Genomic DNA, 20,591 nt, shown 5'->3' on the forward strand with positions numbered 1-20,591 from the left:
ATTTTTAGGTATGAATAAGTTACAATACAAATGAATTTAACCAAGGCGCAAGTGATTTCTACCCGCACAACAGGTCTGTAGTGAGATTTGCATAAATATTATTGAACTGAACTATCAGAACCCCTGATATGTATGCAACTCACCGACATAATTGCAGAGTGGCTAGATCATGTTTGCGCCTTCTTTAAGTACATTTGCGTCTAACCTCTTCGTGTCTTCATCAATACTCTCAGGAATGGAAATATATTTAACCCCAAATCCCCTTAGCTCGTTACTATTTTATCTTTATTCGGCGGACTGCGCTGAGGATGTTATATTGCTCGTACTTCCTGCTGGCTATCTCATCACGATGGCCTGGAGGGAGTCTGATAATACTGTGGCCGGAGGACAATAGCTGCTTTGTGCACTGGTTTATGAGGCGGGAAACACTACCTTGTACACAACCAGCCACTTATTGAACATTCATCATCGTACAACCTGACACTGCACTGTTATTAACAGCAACAGCGTCAAGACAAGGGGAAATGATAACATAAATAAGTTGAATAATCTTAAATTGTGGAACAATACGGGAGCTTGTTCTGCGGTGTAGGTGTAGCGTGCCTTCCTTTTATCCGAAGCTCCGGGTTCGATTCCCGGCCAAGTCAAAGATTTTAACTGGATCTGATTCAAGGTTCACTCAGCCTACGTGATTACCATATTGATGAGGTATCTGACGGTGAGATAGCGGCGCTGGTCTAGAAAGCCAAGAATAACGGCCGAGAGGAATTCGTCGTGCTGACCAGATGACACCTCGTAATCTGCAGGCCTTCGGGATAAGCAGCAGGGCCACGGCTCTTCGTGACTGCTGCATCATGGGGTCTGGTTTCGAACAAAAGGGATTCAATGTTAAATTCATGAAGGCCAACAGAGAGAATTTGTACACACAATCATCAATGATCTGCATTTAAGGCTGCCACCCAGGTGGCAGATTGCCTAGTAGTTGTTTATCTAAATGATTTCAAAGAAATTGTGAATTTATCGAACAATTTCCTTGATAAATCATTCCAATCCGAAATTTCTCTTCCTATAAATGAATATTTGCTCCAATTTGTCCTCTTGAACTGCAACTTAATTTTCATATTATGATCTTTCCTACTATTAAAAGCTCTGTTCCAGCTTATTCCACGCCATCTCTCCACTGAGGGCTCGGAACATACCACAGAGTCGAGCAACTCGTCTTCTTAATTCCACGTCTTCCCAGCCCCAAATCTGCAACGTTTTTGTAACACTACAGTTTTGTTGAGTAATGTCTGTTTCGTCTGGATCTTTTTGAGTTCACAAATAAAGTAATCCTGGTGTGATTCCTATACACTCAGGTATTAGCACGCCCTCACCATCATAACGAAACGAACCTCGTTAGTGTGTTTATCTCGGCTCTATTGTCCATCAACCTTCCCTTGCAGTAGACGACATCGGTCTCCTCGCATTATATGGCACAAGTATTGTTAAACCTCTCTTTACATTTACCAGTCCTACACGTTACCTCAAGGTTAGTGTCTCTGTCCACGCGACATTCACGCAGAATCCTTCGGTAAGTCCACATCTCAAATGCGTGCAATCGTTGACCATAAATTGCTTCAATATCCAAGCTTCGATTCCATAGAATATGACCGAAAACAAATAGCAGTCTTTGCTGCGCAATATATTTCTCATTTTAAATGTACTTGTGGCTTGCCCAATTCTTACTATAAGGAGGCAACAACACCTTCGACCGACCAAAAATGCGATTTATAATTTTTTTCATTTAAAATGAAACTTTTCTCTTTATAACAGTGCAAAATGTTTGTTAATAGCTTCAATACTTTCGGAGTTATGACCAAAAACGTGAAGCCTGTCACCCAAGCGCCCTCAATCGCTAAGTTTGTTGCTCGTTGCCCGCAACTTTTGTTTCTCAGAACCGTTTCACTGACAAGATATAAGATATTAAGAGTAAAATTTGCATGCATGTATAATCCATACAGGCAAAAGAGATATCTCGGAATTATTGAGATACCTTCATTGGTTAAGATTACAAACAATCATATGGAAATTAATGAAGAAATAGACTACTTGAAAATAACTATGAAATATATATTTATACTTGATGGACGTCACTGATTCTAGTACATGTTGTAGCTATAACATTAATAATCATAATAAAAGAGAATCGCAGATAAATATTCATGTGTTTGTAAGTTATCAGGGACAAGACAAAATAGTGGCCGTCATACACAGCCGTTCTGAATAATTAATTATATAACGAAATAGGTTTATATGATTTCTAAATATATGCGCATATTATTAATGAATAATGTGTTTGTAATACTAAGTTTCATTTTTATATTCATTCATATTGCTGCGGAAAAATGTTTAACACACCCCATTTTTCTATGATCAAAGCTGTAAGTACCTCCTATTGCTGTGATTGACAATGGTTCATAAATACCTATATTTCTGGACTATTTGTACAATTTCACCATTTATTTTCCATGATAATTTTCTTTTGAGATAATTTTGAACAAGTGTGTTAATATTTCCTCGTTGGCTGCTACCACATCATCAGTCAGCTGCGGTAGGTCTTCGAGACATCTTGTAAGTAGAAGAGGGTCGTCAGCAAATATCAAGTTGTTGGCAAAGCCTGCTATTCGCCGTTAATCTCGCTACTTTCTAAAACACGGCTGCTTTAATGGCTTCTGCAGAATTAATATTGAGCGGTAGTGGGGACAATACATAGCGTTATCTCAGACCTCTCTTTATGTATATTTCTCCTGAAATTCATACTGCCTTCCTTTATTACAGCAATTTCTTTAATACAGCTGGGCTATAATTTCCACACCACTTTTGCCTAGATTCCTTTTTCTGGTCAATAGAATCAGACGGTAATGGCAATCTTCATTAGAGGAGTCCAAATTATTTTCATAGCAATTGTATGGTTCCAAAGATATTAATTGTTATGTCAAAAAATGTCAAATGGTTGCTTTGGCACTTAGCGTCCATTTAAGAGAATATAAAACAAGATTTAAGACTCATTTATTTGGTTGAGTTAATGACGCGATGAAACAGACATGTGGCGGGCAGTGAATGGTAAAACTCTTTCCCCACGCTCCCCAGGGTATTGACGGTTGGTCCAGAACCCTACAAAGTTTAATCGTACTGAAAGCTTCTGCTGTGCGAGACCAATCTAGCTGATGTAGAATGGGGTGGATAGGCCCCTGGGGAGGTCACTGTTAGCCTGCAACATGTCAGGGAATGCGGACATATTCACCGCTATTATAGTGAACATTTAGCGTAATGGGTTAGTCAACCGCAAACTGTTCGAACTTCATCACTGGTTCTCCGTTGTCTTGCCAGTTGTCCAGTTTGGTGCAGTTATTATTCTTATTCCAGGCAGGTGGAGTCAGGTCTAAAGCAGACCCTGGGGTTATTAACAGGTTGCTTAAAGTCGACAACAGTTCAAGGTCATTACGATCTATCCCTCAAAATATTTTTCTGTTTGCAAATAAGGAGAAGACTGAAGTCGAATATGAAAAAACTCATTTGCTATATGGATATGAATATCCTGTGGAAAGAATGAAGTCTGGGAAGAGTTTCCTTCTAACACACTGACAAATGAAAGTCCCAGATGGGAGGGCTAACTCTCAGGATGGGAAACAAAGGACGAGTTCTGATGCGTAATCTCTGAACAGCCTGAAGTGGGGAAAATTTCACCGTTCACAAGCACAGGAAGTAAGCTGTTTCAAGCCAGATAGAATGAAATGAATATGGTCAAGATTTGGTCAAAAATAATATCATGTTAGAATTGTCCACAGTAATGTTGCGTATACCTACGTTTCTGACACGACAATAATCACATATAGCTATTAGAATTAGAACCCTGATTGACTGACAATGAAGACCATAATGTTAAAGGACATCTTGCTATATCGACAAACCACCAAAGATTTATGTGAATCAGTATTGTTTAAGTATGAAAGATACGGCCGAGTCTGTTTATACTCGATCATTTCCTTCTTGTAATTCCTCTGTTATCCGAAGAATCATACCACCAAAACAATAACAAAAACATAGCCATAGCGTATGGTAATTTTCCTGGTTTAATAACTAATAAGAGTGAGAAAACATTTTCTCTATTAATATACGCGATCCATGAATAATTATGATTATTCTTATTAAGCAAGTGAGAATAAAAAATACCGTTATTTAAATCATTTAGGATCAGAATAGTTTTCCCGGTTACAACATTAACCTTAGAATAACGAATTAGGAATGGCAAGTTTCAATTGACACAGTCTATAACTTCGCTTAAGAACCAGTAACACGAAGGGTAAAATTATTGAACTTTAGAAAGAGCCCAGAAATCTTAGGAATCGGTACCTTGTCATTAGAGCCCGGATTTTTATGCGTTAATAGGTTAGAATGCAAAGTTTCTGAAGCGAGCAGCAAGTATAGTATATCTTCACAACGATTATGCTATGGGGTTTTCATAAACATTAGGGGTACGGCCCATCGGGACTCCTATAATTTATGTTATTCTTGCTACATTATGGAAGAGCAAGTGGCTGACACTTCCTATTAACCAAAGTTAGTTTGCAATTTAACCTATTACGGCGTGGAAATCCGGACTTTGCTTATCATGAAAGAGCTGAACTATTTCGTAAGTGGAGTTGCCACCTGTACAGTGTTTCTAGCAAGTTGTTGGTGTAGCAAAAACAATTGTGATGTAGAAAGGAGGAAGTTAGGGAATTTGACTCAGTTTTACGACTGAACTCTAAAATATCTCCTCCATTTTGCATGATTTATCTACATGTAATATTTCAGCAAATCTACGGGTGCTCGTTTTTAAAGAAGAGCGTTCGTTTTGCTTATTTGAAAGGTAAAATCGAATGTCTTCACTTAAAAGAGGAGAGTGATATGGAAGATCAGTATCAAGAGTTGTTTGGGAAACATTCCTTCGAAAATCCTGTAAATTGCGATATTTGAAGCGCAGAATTGGGTAGAATTGTTTAAAAAGCGTAATAAGTGCATAAACTTAGAGAAGTTCTCAGAACGCCCTGACACACTTTGAACGGCATTATCCTTCTTTATGATAATGCCCACCCCCACACTGTAAACTGTGTGAAGAATGCGCTTCAGAGGTCTAGGTGGAAAACACCTAAACGTCCACCTTACTTCCAGACTTGTCCTCGTGCAATTTCCACATCTTTAGGGAGCCAGTTTCTTCTCTCTAGATCTTCCGATACCTAAATTAATTCTGAAAAGAAAAATGTTCGGTGCTTGGAGAGCTCCAGAAACCGTGGACGTACGTACACCTATAACTAGGTACCAGATAATAAGGCTATGGTAGGTTAAAATGCAAACTAATTTGGCTTTTTGGAATTGAAGTCGAGCCCGCTCCTCCATAATGTACGCGAGAGTAAGACAACATATAGGGATTCTCATAGGTCAGCCCCATAACGTATATTCAAATCACAGAACATAAATGTTGTCCGCGCTAGAGTGTATCTTTTACTCACTTCAGTAAGTTTGAATTCTAACCTGTCAATGTCTAAACATTTTAGCTTTAGTTACAACCAATAATAGTACCTTAACTGTTTCTATACCATTATCGGTCCAGTATAAAATTTTACCTTTTTTACATAAATATTTCTTAGAGATGGGGTCATCCAAAAGTTTATGTTACAGAAACAACATGTGTCACGGAAGTGTAACCCTTGCAAGCGTGCAGGCTGCGATATAAAGTTCGGGTGGACAGCCATACAATGTTACTTGGCAATCGAGCAGGCTGTGATGTAAAGTAATGTTACCTAGCAACCGTGCAGGGTATGTATTATGGCTATGTCACATTGATGAATGGCCATAACCGAGAGACATATAAGATATATTTATGATCAACTGATTTTCCCATAAGAAAATTTGACACCATTTGTTCTTCCTTAACACCTCTCCGACTTGCTGACGGGGAAAACTTTCTGCCATATTTTGAGCGATCAATGCTGCTCTACAACACCTGCGAACATCCTCACTTGTGACATGGTAATGAAGTGTCAGGCCGGGCGCTCACCTGAGCAACTTCACTCCCAGGACGGCAAGGCCTTGTTCCCCACACTCTCAGCACCGTACAGATCTAGTGTGCGGACTAAGTTCTTCCTACCATAGAGTACAGCAGGCACCCACTCACAGCTCAAGCGGCTGGAGATTTCAGCAGTGATAATTCCGAAAGCGGGAGCTGTGCATCCAAGTATAGGTATATTTGTTTCATAAAGTTTATATCTCTGCACGAAATTTCGTGTGTAATAAGAACGTTGTTTCATCTCATACATCGAACTGTTCGTTTAAATGGTATATTTTGGACGGACTGGAAGTTCACTGTGACACAAATCTGATAATCACTTGCAAGAGGACATCATGAGAGTATTTATGGGTTGCAGTAAGGATGTAAAGGAGAGAGCGTATAAGACTGCAGTTTGAGTATGGGGCACTCACCAGGGCTGCGTGATACGAGAACGGGAACCAGCACGGTTTGTTCTTGGTGATTTTCGACAAACGAGTAGTGTTGTGAGAATGTTGCAAACTTTGGGCTGGGAAGACTTGGGAGCAAGGAGACGAGGTGCTCGACTATGTTGTATGTTCCGAGCTGCCAGTAGAGAGATGGCGTGGAAACAAATAAGCTTGAATGAACCTTTCAAAAGTTCAAGAGATGAAGATAAGTTGGAATGCAAGGGGAAAAAACGGGGAAATATTCATTTACAGGCCGAGGAATAACGGCTAGGAAAAAATTATCAAGGGAACATATTCGATAATTTTCAAGTTCTTAAAAACCGTTTAAGCAAGTGATAGGAAATCTTCCACGTCGGCGACAGGCCTAAATGCAGATCACTAATGACTTAGGAGATGTTTCTTGTTGGTTATGCAGTCGAATTTGAGCCTCATTTTGCTTTTATCTAAGGAGGATTATTCACTACGGTATATAATGCCATATGCTATATCGTTACGTGCTGACCATTGAGATTATTCCTATCAGTGGTAGGAATGAGCGAACAAGAAGGCGGACAAGAAGCGAGACGCGTACTGTACAGGATATTCTCTAACGAGTGTAGTTTTCTGTGTGTGTTATTGATGAGGTCGGATCCGCTAATGATTCCCCCGCATCCCCACCCCCTCCCTCGATTGCAGACGAAGAAAGAGCATCTGCGGAGGTCATTAGGCCTTCTCCTTCCTGTAATCTGACCCGCGCAGACATTCCTGTCCTGGTAATGAAGAACGGCCCACCTCGTCATAATCTGCAGCTCTGTATTCACGACTCACTCCTTCCGAAAGTTTGCACTTTCGTTCATCTCACATTCGGTATCCAAATTTTTGCGTCTAGATACTTCTTCTTTTCCCCATTTTCACTCACTTACTTAATTATTTACTTACCTACCTACTTACTTACTTTTCAGACAATCATTATCCTACCCATTTCCCTTCTCTTTTCATCATCCTTGCCTGAGATTTCTCCCTCTCTGTCTTTCATCTCATCTTTATGTTCCTAACTATGTTATTATTATTCCTCTCATAAATTCAAATCTGCCTGCCGAAAGTTTTTCCTGGGAACATAAAACTGAGTTGTGTGAGTCAATGTATGTATGTTGTGTGAATGGGTTTTCTTCGTTGATTATTATTATTAGTATTGTCACGCTAATTGCCGTACTGATATGCAGGACTAACTTAGTCTTAGTCCACAGTATTAGTTATTTTTAGAATTACGATGTCTTACTTTCATGTTTAATTTTTAAAATTTTATTGTTTACACTGGTTAAGTGAACGAGAGGACCGTGAGCCCTAACTTCGCCACAATTGTAAGCCAGGAATAAATAAAAATAAATAAATAAATATTTTCTTCACCACCACATACGTATATCATCCGATCTTTCCCCTTTTCACCCTTGTATTATCTGATTTTCCCTAGTTCTGTTCTTATGTCAAACTTACATGCTTCTTCGTTCGATCTCCAATCTGTTAAACTTGTAACTTATTGGTCAATGTTATTTCTCTTCTACTAGTTCCTCTTTTGCATCATCTTCATCAACATCGTCGTAATAATTATCATGATGCTCTCTCACTCCAGTACGAAATAATCAACTTGAAACAAGTTCTAATAAATTAGTTAGATATCAAAATTCTGATGCAGACCTGTACCTCCAAAATACGTTTCTAATAAGGCTTTTGTAGTTAGTAAGGGAAGTTTGAAGATCATACGCCTCTTTACGAATTCTATGACCGAGATTATCAAATAAAAAGTACTCATTTCTTAAGACCTCATACCCTATACCACTCAAGAAAAATAGTATCCCTTTCTATTTATATCTTCTGCCTTATCTTATAATAAAATCAAAACACGCCCTTGGCATTAGCGAAACCAGAAAGGCCTGTGTGTAATAAAGCTTGAACACGAAGTTTCCGCCTCACGGTTATCTTCACTTTAGGGAACATCAAAGCGTACATTCTCTCCCTCTGCCCCTCTTACTCTCTCCAGCTTCCTTCTTCCATCTTTGTAATTCTCAATATTAATTCATTAATAACGTTGATTACTAACTGCACTCTCTTCAGGGATTAAGTTATTATACATCATTCTGATTAAATATCGCAAGTTCTAAACTAATTAACATTATTATTATTATTATTATTATTATTATTATTATTATTATTATTATTATTATTATTATTATTATTAAGCTCGAAGTTGCTATCAACAGTATTCTGTAAGAAGGAAGTCAGATCCCAGACGAAACTATTTTTACATCGGTCTGTTTTCAGACCAACTTTGCTTTACGGGAGCGAAAGCTGGGTGGACTCAGGATATCTTATTCATGAGTTAAAAGTAACAGACATGAAAGTATCTAGAATGATTGCTGCTACAGAAGATCGGAACAATGGCAGGAGGATTACTCGGAATGAGGATATGAAGGCTAATTTAGGAATGAACTCGATGGATGAAGGTGTATGCATAAGCCGGCTTCGGTTGTGAGTTAATGTGAGGCGAATGGAGGAGGATAGGTTTCCTAGGAGAATAATGGACTCTTTTGTAGAGAGTAAGAGAAGTAGAGGGAGACCAAGACGACGATGGTTAGACTCAGTTGCTAACGATTGAAAGATAAGAGGTATAGAACTAAATGAGGCCACAGAAAAAGTTGTAAACAGAGGATTGTGGGGACGTTTAATAAATTCACAGAGACGTGCAGGGTGAACGCTGAAAGGCATAACGGTCTATAATTATGTACTGTATGTATGTATGTCTTATTATTGGTAATAAAGCACGTACTCTCTATGTGTAGTAGCTTCAGTTTTATGGACCCCGAAAACCCATATTTCAGTATTTAAGAAATAATGAGACTTTACTCTTTAGTCGAAAAGGACAGCGAGAGAAATCTTCACTTACAGTCTCTCGCACCGTGGATATATTGACAATCGTCTGTTACCATCATTACAGTGTACTATAAGTTGAGTAATAGAGAAAAGTTTCAAAGTTCTAATTTAACAAAAGCAGGCCACGCGCGGGTTTCCACATATACCTGAACTACCAGATATTCGACAAATAAAACTGTCCCCATCATTCCACCGAGCGTTCTAAAATCTAAAATCCGTTTCTTTGTATGAAAGCGCTGAATATGACGAATCTCAGTTCAAGAAGGGGAAATTAAAAAGTAAGCTTTGTCTAAAAGTTCAATCGCTGAGGTATTTTTTGCCAAGCCCTTGAACGAGCGGAATCTGCTGACTTGCAAATAATGTTTTACCGCTATTTTAATATCAGGTAGATACTAAATTGCTCTCGCGTAGGACGAGTGAACCTGAAATTAGTCTCTGACCTAGAAAAACTGTTCGTCAGCTGGAGGGGATTTGAACCTAATGCCTCAACGTATTAGGCAAGCTTGATACTGCAGACCGCGAAACTGGCTTCTAGCGACTACTGCTAACAACGTCGCAGCGTAAAAACACCTTCTCCTTGAAAATCGGTCTAAATTTCCCCCCCCCTCTCTCTAGTCTTAAAATAAGCCTTCTCGAGAATCACTCATTTTTTATATGTTTAGTTTCACGGAGATGTAGAGCGACTGCTCACTTCAGGACGGAACAGCAAACACACAGAAGACGCGTGGGAGAATTCGAAGCTGTCGCAAAATAAACAGTGAGAGGAGCAGAATGTAAATAAGCTAGCGTTAAACTGTATATTTTTCTACGAGTTGAGTGGTATTCCTTCTCACTGCGGAGTGAACAGGCGGGCACACAGGTAGCACATCAACACGTATAAGGATTCGTTCTGTAACTATTTGAAAAGTTAGTCTCATACTCAACAACCGCGTAGAAGCGCTAGTTCCGGCTGTCTGGAGATCTCAATGCTTGTCTGGGAGATGGAATGAGGTTTACTTTGTCTTTTGACGAAATATTTAATATGAAAGGCAGCAGCTTCGGTCAAATAGTCTGAAAATACAGCTGAGGATGTATGCACTGCAGGTCATATGTCTGGATAACAAAGAAATGCCCAAAAGGCGCATCAATATACCACAGTTCCATTTTTATACTAGACAATAAAAGAGGAACAGAAACTTGCACAGGTAGAAGTTCAAAACAGATGAAAGAAAATAATTCAAAATATTTGATATTACATTGAAGGGTCCTATTCACGAGTGCATATCTCAATATTCACCTCCCGGTTCGGTTATTGTGCTGCTATGCCTTGAAGACTGGACGTTCAGCCCTTAGGTAGAGAGTTAGATTGAAGCCATCGAAATAACCTGGTTAGGAAGAAAAATCAATGATGAAGGCCTCAACTTGTAAAATAAGAAAACAATCCATATCCTAGACCTTGAGGCAAGCAACTCAATGCTGAAAACATCCTAGGGATATGAGCTACGAACTTTAGGTCAATAAAATGTAATAAATTATGAGAATATATTGTTTAATTATTCGTAAAAACTGTAATTATTTTCTTAATCATTGTTATCTGATCGATTAGATTAGCAGTTTTCCTTTTTTTATTACCACTACGAGCACTAATGTGAGTCAATGCAGAGTTTCATATTTGATGTGGACATTTTTTTCAAAACTAAAACTAAAACACCTGAGAGTATTAAACCAAGGAACACATTTCAGCAAGAATGATGTAAATACGTTAATTTGGCTAGGATTTGAGTAAAAAAACGAGTAAAGAAAAAAAGCGATTTTATGTTGTTTTTCTGAAATGCATTTAGGTCGGAAGTGATTTTCGAATTTGTTTTTAGTTCGATAGGGCTTTCCGGGCCCTTTAGTCATTCAACTTCCGGCATAATTCAGGAAATTGCTTAATTTTACGTTTTTCGTAGTCTGGGGACCTCTACTTTATCTGTTAAGAAATGTTTTTAGTATTCAAATTCTCGGGCTTACTCGATTTCCTTAACTCCAATGCCTGCTCCATTTAGACCGAAGATATTTAGACGAATTGCCAACTTAGCAATATTTTTTACATTAAAGTGACCTTGTCAAGAAGTCATGGGGATTATGCTGACCAATAGCATGACGATCTTGTATAGCACAAATAAACATGTAACACACTCACACGATGGAATCACCAGCCATACTGCATCACCCAAACTGGCCCCATCGCTCACCATAACGTCACCGATTATTCAAACAATACTTTCTTCCTTCACCTCATGAACACCGACCGCATGTTCTAGGGGGCAGCAAGTCTGCTTCTCACCCCAAAGCCCTGGCATGGATTTTCGGACAGGTGAGGGTTCTTCCCTGGATCTGAGGGTTGGTTGGAGGACCATGTGGTCCGGCTCTAGAACTCCAAGAATAACGGAGTTAAGATCTGTGGCGTGGTTTCGCGACACCTTGTAATGTGCAGGCCCTTAGGCTGAGCAGCGCTCACTTGATCGGCCAATGTCACTACACAACTACCACAAATCCCGGCACTGTTCAGTGAGTCTGTGTTTGTCCGCGGTAATAATGCATATTGTAAGACGCATTTTCTTGTCCACCAGAAATCAGAGCACGTGCTGTGTACATTGTGTGTTATCAGCGGCCCACGATAAGAGTACAACAGTTTGTTATCACTCTCACCTCGTGGCAGCTGATTGATGGGATCATTACACAAACAAAGACTGGCCATTACAGGGAATTATTAATAGCTTAACAACGTCACACACAGCCCCCGGTAACCCCGCCTAACCTTTGGAGGCCCGCCTTTCACAAGAGCACGGCGGGTTGCCAAACGATTAGGGGCTTATAGCGCTTTACTACATTGTTTAACCAAATCCTCTATTGAGATTGTGCATTTTCTGATTGTTAAGCTGTGGTCTCATGATATTTTTAGAACAGAATACTCCATCGCTTACTTCCAGGTCGCAGGAACTAAGGGGATTGATACATGCACAACTTGTTATAATTAATTTATATATCACTAACCCTTTCCGTCAAGGATAAACACCAACTGGGATAGAGCTTTTTTTATTGGATGATAAATTTGTTGAATGAATGAATGAATGAATGAATGAATCAATGAATGAATGAATGAATCAATCAATCAATCAATCAATCAATCAATCAATCAATCAATCAATCAATCAATGAATGCTCTGAATTTACAGCTACGGAACTCCAGCAGCTGAGGAAGGAACACTTAATCATGATAATATTTTTAATTACGAAGACAATCACGTCACGCACTATTTAATTTAACCTTGGTTGGCCCTTTCAGCGATAGCCATTTTTTGCAGATTTCCGTACGTGTACTGCCAAGCTTATCACCTCGATAATACAGTCCCAATACTACCTTTCTTGAAGGTAATTACATATATATCTGTTTCTTCTCTAATCTGAATTCACAAACAATCCAACACGTTTAAAACTATTTAACGGCATATTTTTCTTTCTAAATTTATAGACTGCAATTTTCAAGATTTTTAAGTTCATTTCTAATTTCATACCTTTCTATCAAAATAACTATGGATTATATATATTTTCATCACATTCGGTATTTATTGCTTACATTACTAATCAGGGGATGCGATTACGTGTTTTCATTCGTTAGGTCCCGTATATTACATACGAGAACATGGATTTGTCTAATTGTTTAGTTTATAAAACCACGCATACGAGGAGGAAGGTTGAACATAGGAAAAGTAAGTGTACGACCTTCTTTTGCCACTTGTTTAACGTGACACTAACACGTCGAAGATTTTGGGCGACGGGAGAGTAGGTAAGGGATAGGATTGGGAAGGCAGCGAACGTACCCTTGAGGTACAGCCCAGTGTTTACCTGGTTTAAAAATGGGATACAATGGTCAGCCATGTTCAGGGCTGCCGACAGAGGACCATCTCCCGAATGCTAAGCGACCCTAACCACCGCCAACTTGCTACGTACGAACGATTCGTCACGGTCTCAAAGACCGTATGGTTGTCCGAAGCAATAAATTGGTAATATCTTAGAAGGCTGTGCTCCTTCAACTTCCAAAAATAATGTATAGATCATAATAAATTGCAAGTAAATTATTTGTTTTCTGCTTAATATGCTCACGACTACATATTGTTTTCGCAGCCTTTTCATTTAAAACGAACTTTTTTTTAAAATCAAGGGTGCCAAAACTCTAATAAATTTCATACAATGTCTTAACTACTGTCTTGAGGCGTCTGGGTGCGTCATGTTCTGAGACTACTGAAACTCTACACGGTAAGAACATTGTGAGTAGAGTTGAAATGTTAATATTTTCCTTCACAACACAAACGACGTTGCATAATGACCGTCGATTTCACAAAAGACGCCAGAAGGTCTCAAAATTTGCGCCTATCCCGAGAATTACTTGTCTCGCATACTGTAGAGAGCTTCAGTTAGGCCTACTTTGTTTTCATAAGAGACACTAAAGTTGTATCTCACATTATTGCATTGCATTCATTTTTTACCGACAACTGTTTGTTTTCATAAAATTGGCAGCATTGTATTGCCACACATTTTAGTGCTTTTGTAACTAACAGCACACACTGGCGCAGAGAAGAAAACAACAGGAAATTACCTCAATCTTAATTTCTTTGGAACGACTCTGCAGTGACACCAGGGGTACTAGAAGAGGTGGTGGTGGATCTATTTAGAATTATTCCCACCTGCTGCCTGAGAAGTGAACATACATACATTCTCGAGCACAACACAAGCAATAATACACTAGCTTTTAACTTGATGTTAATTTCAAGAGTAGGTTTACCGGGAGAGTTAGGGGCGCGCAGCAATGAGCTTGCATCCTGGAGATAGTGGGTTCGAACCTCACCGTCGGCAGCCCTGAAGATGATTTTCCATGCTTTCCAATTCTCAAATCAGGCAAATGCTGGGGACTGTACCTCAATTAAGCCCACGGTCACTTCTTTCTTACCCCTAACCTTTCCTATCCCATCGTCGCCACAAAACCCACCTGTGTCGGTGTGTTTTAAACCACATTGTAAAAGGAAAGAGTAAATTTATCTCGTTATATTTGTTTACGTCAATCCAACTCAGGCAGTCACATGGTGACCCTGGGGTAGTACTGGGGAGGAAGTGGCCGAGATCTTAGGTGCCAGCATTTTCCTTACTTGAAAATGGGAAACCATTTTGAGGGCTGCTGACAAAAAACGTCAGATCCACTATTTAAGTTCACAGCAACGTCGTGACGCAAACCACGACGCCAACTAGCTCGGTCTTCATATTAATTATATTCTGAAAGAGGGACTTAATATCACACGTCTGCAGCAATGAGAAAGGATGAATATTTAGACACTTATATGTTAGTTTCCTTGAAAGAAAAGCCAATATTGCTCAGCCTTCCCTTGGACATCTTTCATAAATGATGCGTAATCCTTAAGCCCATACTCCTGTTGTTTATACAACCTTCCGTACAGATATATGTGGAAACCTCGGCCTCCAACACTTGAGTGTACTGTAGTAATACCTGTCCTTTTGCAGCCAGTCTCTTTTGTGTGAATGGTGTGAAAACAATGCGGGCATTTCAGTGGGTAGTAGCAACTTCTGGCTCGGTGAAGAAAACAGCGGGGAACTGTCTCACTTCTCATTTCCGGAGTATACCTGTACATTGATGTTAAGACCATCTAAGATAATAATAAATAATGTTATTTGATTTACTTCCCACTAACTACTTCCTTTCGGTTTTCGGGGGCCATCTAGGACAGCTGATGGTGGAGCGGATAAGGAGCAAACAAACCTTCGGGCTAAATCCTGAACATACCTTTGCGACTAAATTTCCGAACACTTGCAATTATTGTGAAAATACGAAGCCAATTACTCGTCACAGTGTGAAAACTTGCGATACAGTGTGTTTCTTGTTACTTCCACTTGTCACGCACTGTGGGGTCGCGGGTTCGCACTACGTCACAAATGTGGATTTGGCCCTGTTTTACGTCCGAACGCCCTTCCTGATGCCAACCCTATGTGGAGGGCTGTAATCAATATTGTATGTTTCGGTGGTGGTTGGTAGTGTGTTATCTGAATATGAAGAGAAGAATTTTAGAACAAAAACCAATCCCCAGTCCCCGAGCCAGAAGAATTAATCAGAAGGGATTTAAATCCCCGGTCCGGCCGGAAGTGGAACCCGGACCCTCTGAACCGAAGGCCTCAACGCTGACCATTCAGCCAAGCAGATTCCACTCGAACGAGTAAATGAAGTGATCGTTCAGCCAGAGAAATGGCCACCATTACGGTTCGCCGAGAGAACGACATTTCCTATCCACCACGTATCAGATAAGTAAACACTTGATATATGGCGGGATTTAAGAAATAGATGCAATCCACGGTTGGAAGATATTGTCACTTCATGAGAGACAAATTTATAGAAGTTTTGGTGGACAGTTTTAATAATACGGCCAGGTAATATTGCTCGCTTTAAAGTGATAAGATATCCTACGTGTCAGCAGGATTCTTTGTCCCTAAAGGTAAATAATTCTTCTCCGTTCCGGGAAAGGATAACCCATTTCAATTATAGATACCATCTGCTGTCGAACGTAAGGTCATAAATCTGAAGACCCAACGGAGCAATTCAGCGGGACCATGTAGACTCTTCCAATGAACACAAGAATTACAGGACTTTTGTGTGTACAGCACGATATCTCATTTCATCCACGTTTTTGTACTGGTCAAAGAAATGGTCCATACGTATGCGAAGGTTATTGGTACAGAACTTCCAGTATGGTGTTTAAAATATATGATATATTCCCATCAGGAGGATCAGTATTCAGTTTAACATCGTATACACTTTGACCACAGTCTGGTTACTAGTATGTGAACATTCTATTTTTTAAGAACGGTGTCCCTACTGTTTATGCAAAGCTTAGTACAGCGCTACGGTCTGTGGCGGACTACATGAATTGGACAACTCACTAATTATGTGGGCAATCTAGTCTATTGGTGCATTAAGAACAACCCCCTACTTACTGCAGCAATGCTGTCAGTTATCTTTAATTATTATTTATAAAATAATCTAAAATCACTAAGAAGTGGTATTCGTTAAAAATATTTCCTTTCCGCGCTTCTCTCGACAATTTGAAGTTCCGCCAAGCACTGCTCCTTAGTCTAATTTCTTTGCCAATATGACCAAGAAAATATCGAAACTTTTGTTGTGGAGTAACATCATTGTAAATTTACAAATTATTAATTACTAAAAACTGCTTGTACTGAGTGAAAGAATTCTTTATACCCGTTTCACAGACGGGTTATCAACTGGGCTGGAATAATTTATATTAGCCAAAGCACGAGGGTTTTCGGAAGGTAAATACTTGTCCATTTGTTTTAGATTGCACATGAAGGGATACACATATGTTTCTCCCAGAATATTATATTATAGGACATCTGAAATGCATCTTCAAAATGTTAGAAGAGCCACGGATTTACCAAATAATATGCAATCGCAATGTGATTATTATCTCCTTAAGGAATCGCTTCGTAGTGTTTACCTCGTTCTGCATCTATTTCATTTATAAAATCGTGCTTTTTATTAAGTTATTTGTAATAAAATTCTGTATTTCTTAACTTCTTCATTATAACTTATGCAAAATAATGCTATAGTATATTAGACTTTCCACCTTGTTGATACCATGTATTTGCTTAGGAACATCCTCAGCTACTTATTCCTAATAAATGACAGAAACAAAACATAAAACTTTAAGCTAATATATAATGTAAAAAAGGTGGCAAGTCTTATTTATTATTTATTATTTATTATAGCATTATTTTGATGAATTTTGATACAGTCCAAGAAGCTGATTAGTTGTAATCACAACTTCATTCCATGGAATTCTCATACTTATCATCCCCAATACTTTTCCTCATAATTTGACTTAGTGTTCTTTCATAAACAACATAGTCCCATATCCTCACCACCTTGCATTGTTTACAGCATAATTCCTACAATATATCTGTTGCTTACAGAGAAAGGCATAATGTTACTACCTCAAATAAACATCCATTATACGGTCATAATCCTCCTCTTTCAAGACTAATATCCAGAAAACGTTTCTTGAGTGCAACAGATAATATTGGTCTACAGAAATCTCCTCGATTAGCTATGTGGAAGATGAGATCTGAACACCCTTCGATGACCAAACCAAACCAAACCCCACGGCACTTAACGCCCTTGAAATGGCTTTGGCCTGCCCAGCGACCGCTGCTCAGCCTGAAGGACTGCAGATTACTAGGGGCCGTGTGGTCAGCACGACGCATCCTCTCGGCCGTTATTCTGGGCTTTTGAGACCGGACCCTTCGATGAAACCATCAGAAAGTCTAGCTGCCGCTTTTACTGATGAATGGCCTGTGTGGAAAACTCTAAATAGGCTCAGAAGAGAGGTTGCAAGTTGAAAAGATAATTTGAAGAAATCATCAACCTTTTGCGACTGTGGAGTTCAACAAACTACGGATCACTCTTATCAGTGTACACTATGTTTATGAATGTAACATTGATCATCTGATGTCCGCAAGCTCTGAAGCTATAGTGATTGCTAAATATTATGCTCAAGTTATTTAGACTGTCATCTTAGTCTTTAATCCCCTGTGTCTTAATTGTCTATAATTATTATTAAGGATTATATAAACTGTACAATATGATGCTTAAGACATAAATAAATAAATAAATAAATAAATAAATAAATAAATAAATAAATAAATAAATAAATAAATAAATAAATAAATAAATAAATAAATAAATAAATAAATAAACATACATTTCCCTAATACTTAATCTCGTATTTTATTATCCCCAGTGTGTGTCTGCCGTACATTTGAAAATCTCAATTTCTAATACACATGATTGCCCACATCCCCACTATAACTGTAGCAAGTAGGAAATAACCGACTTGTTTAATATATAAATCATATCTTGTTTTCAGGTGCAGCCCACGACGCAGGTGTATTTAGGGGACTGTCACAACTTCTCCAAACCATGGTGGAGTTTGAAGATCAACATGACGACCTGGGTGATGTGAGGTGTGTGGACTATGAACGCAGGCGTATAACAAGGTTCTACAACGACCTTATGAGTGGTTAACTGTTTGAGACTGTATAACAATGACGTCAAATAATACTGAGTACGACTGCAACGCAGTGGTGGACAATGGGACGTTCATCGACCTGGTGTCCAATATCACGTGCAGTGGAACGTTCAACGCTTCAAATTCCACCAACGGTACGGATGACGACAGGGGAGAAATGACCTTCTGTGAAATGGAACAGCCGACTTTGTTCCTGATCACGATCGTGCTCTACGGCCTGGTATGCATAGTTGGTCTCCTAGGCAACACACTTGTCATCTACGTGGTGCTGCGCTTCTCCAAGATGCAGACCGTCACCAACATGTACATCGTGAACTTGGCCGTGGCTGACGAATGCTTCCTCATCGGAATACCCTTCTTGTTGACCACCATGAGCTTACAGAAGTGGCCTTTCGGTGACTTCATGTGTAAGGCCTACATGACCACGACAAGCATCAACCAGTTCACCAGCAGCATATTCCTGACCATCATGAGTGCTGACCGGTACATCGCGGTGTGTCACCCCATATCCTCACCCAAAGTTAGGACTCCCATCATTTCTAAGGTGGTATCACTGACCGCGTGGCTAGCCAGTGCTATGTTGGTAGTACCGGTGTTCATGTATTCCAGCACAATGCACAGAGATAATATAATTAGCTGCAATATTCTTTGGCCAGAAAGTGAAAATATCAGTGGGCAAACAGCCTTTACACTCTATTCATTCATTTTAGGATTTGCTATTCCCCTTGTCCTCATCTTCGTCTTTTACTGTTTAGTAATCAGGAAGTTGCGGACTGTTGGACCAAAGAATAAATCAAAAGAGAAGAAGAAATCACATAGAAAAGTGACCAAGTTAGTTCTGACCGTAATAACTGTCTACATATTTTGCTGGCTCCCATATTGGATCACACAGCTTGCTCTGATATTCACTCCGCCAAAACAGTGTCAATCCAGAGTTGCCGTTACGATATTCCTAGTTGCTGGATGTCTAAGTTACTCGAATTCAGCCATGAATCCCGTGCTGTATGCATTCCTCAGTGATAACTTCAAGAAGAGCTTCATGAAAGCCTGTACGTGCGCCGCTGGCAAGGATGTCAACGCTACCTTGCACATGGAGAACAGTGTGTTTCCAAGGAGACACAACCGCGGAAATTCGGAGAGGTTGAGGCCGACAGCCGCGAGGAACGCTATTGTCTCTGGACCTGAAGCAGGCGATGACGTAGGGGAGAAAGGCCCCCTGGTTAGTAAGGCGGAACATTCTACGACAGCCATGACGATGACGTCGAGATCCAACATCACAGTGAGCAGTGACGCCATGGGAAAAGACACCTCTGCGAACAAGGAGACGGAAATGAAGAACGGCGGAGGCCAGCTGCCAACACAAGTGTAAAACACTGTCTATGAAGCGACTTCATCTGCAGTAAAACAATGAAATTGACTTTTGACATAAATATGTCGTACGGCAGGCGTCCATTCGAAATAACTATGTATCGTGGTGCGATAAAATGTGTGACGGATTTGTAACCATAGCAATGATGTAAGGTATTGTCACCTAGCAACCGTGCAGGCCATGGCTTTGGCTGGTTGCCATCTGAAATTAGAAGCCACTGATGGATGGCCATGACCCGGTGACATATTTATGATCATTTGGTTTTCGTAAATGTGAAAAGTGGTTCCTTTTCTATTGATCGCTCGATAGTTCACTTTAAAAGGAATGGATTCCTTTAGTGAAGAGAAGATTTTTAATGAAACAATTTCGGCAATATTCAGGATATCCAAGTTATCACGTGTTGAACTCTATATTATATAACGTTTTTGTCATCTGGATGAAATAATATCTGGAATATGATTTAATGCTTATCCCTTAGTGGGGTAGGCCTATTGAAAACTGCTAGGAAACTATCGAAAGTTTAAATTTTTCTTTAGCATACTTCTTATTAATCATATAATCAGTAACATCTTCCCCATCAAACATTTCTTTACAGAACACACTTCCTTGGTACCAACTCTGAGGTGAAAATGAGTAAGTGCAAGCTCAGAGAACTAAGAATCTGGACG

General features: G+C 39.5%; 1 protein-coding gene across 1 annotated transcript; it reads left to right on the forward strand.

The window, feature by feature from the left end:
• The first annotated feature begins 18,531 nt into the window (after positions 1-18,531).
• LOC136884872 (somatostatin receptor type 2-like) lies at positions 18,532-20,375 on the forward strand. The gene has a single exon (XM_067157166.2). It carries the CDS (start codon positions 18,571-18,573, stop codon positions 19,921-19,923), a length of 1,353 nt encoding a protein of 450 aa, XP_067013267.1. The 5' UTR covers positions 18,532-18,570; the 3' UTR covers positions 19,924-20,375.
• Positions 20,376-20,591: the final 216 nt, after the last annotated feature.

Source organism: Anabrus simplex, chromosome 13, assembly GCF_040414725.1.
Source record: "Anabrus simplex isolate iqAnaSimp1 chromosome 13, ASM4041472v1, whole genome shotgun sequence".
Taxonomy (NCBI): domain Eukaryota; kingdom Metazoa; phylum Arthropoda; class Insecta; order Orthoptera; family Tettigoniidae; genus Anabrus; species Anabrus simplex.